At 59.4% G+C, this 547-nt stretch overlaps 1 protein-coding gene across 1 annotated transcript in view; it reads left to right on the forward strand.

Annotated features, from left to right (window-relative positions):
- Window positions 1-219: 219 nt before the first annotated feature.
- The window catches only part of LOC115948936, a 5,117-nt gene continuing 4,789 nt past the window's right edge, over window positions 220-547 (forward strand). The window contains exon 1 of the mRNA XM_031064812.1: window positions 220-337. Within this exon, the coding sequence (XP_030920672.1) occupies window positions 220-337 (118 nt within the window). The remainder of the gene's footprint in view (window positions 338-547) is intronic.

A 547-nucleotide genomic window follows, 5' to 3' on the forward strand; every position in this document is an offset into this window, starting at 1 on the left:
CGGTGCCGTGAGGAGCCCCCGCACAGCGCGCTCGTTCGTGTCCCACCCGGAGCTTTTCCGAAGCGTTATTCCTGCAGGTGACCTCGTGGCAAGACTGTGGGCCTTGGTGGCCTGTGGCCTTGCCGAGGCTTCTCTTTTGCAGGTGCCCTTGAGGACTTGTTTACTTGGAGGTTTTGTAAGCCATCTCTTTAGAAGGTGCCCTTGAGGCCAGTATCAGGCATGGCAGGCAGATTCCTCAACCTCTTCAAAATCTTCAGACGGAAAAAAAGGACAAGCCCTGAAGCTGCCCCAGGAAAACAGCTTGACAAAACGGAGCAGTTCCAGCCACTGCAGAAGGGTGAGTGGTAGAGTTAACCCATAGGGCTGCTGGCTATAGCCAGCTTGGCCCCATCCCATCCTATCCCATCCCCTGGGGACATGCCCATGGACAGGATAGAACAGGGGCAGGGCAGACACCCCGCAGTGGTCGTGCTCCATCCCCTGGGCCATCCCAGGGCTCCCCCTGCCTGGGGAGCGCAGGGCTGGGCTGTGTTCTCCGGCCTCTCCC

The sequence above is a fragment of the Geospiza fortis genome, unplaced genomic scaffold, assembly GCF_000277835.1.
Source record: "Geospiza fortis unplaced genomic scaffold, GeoFor_1.0 scaffold400, whole genome shotgun sequence".
In the NCBI taxonomy this organism is placed as follows: domain Eukaryota; kingdom Metazoa; phylum Chordata; class Aves; order Passeriformes; family Thraupidae; genus Geospiza; species Geospiza fortis.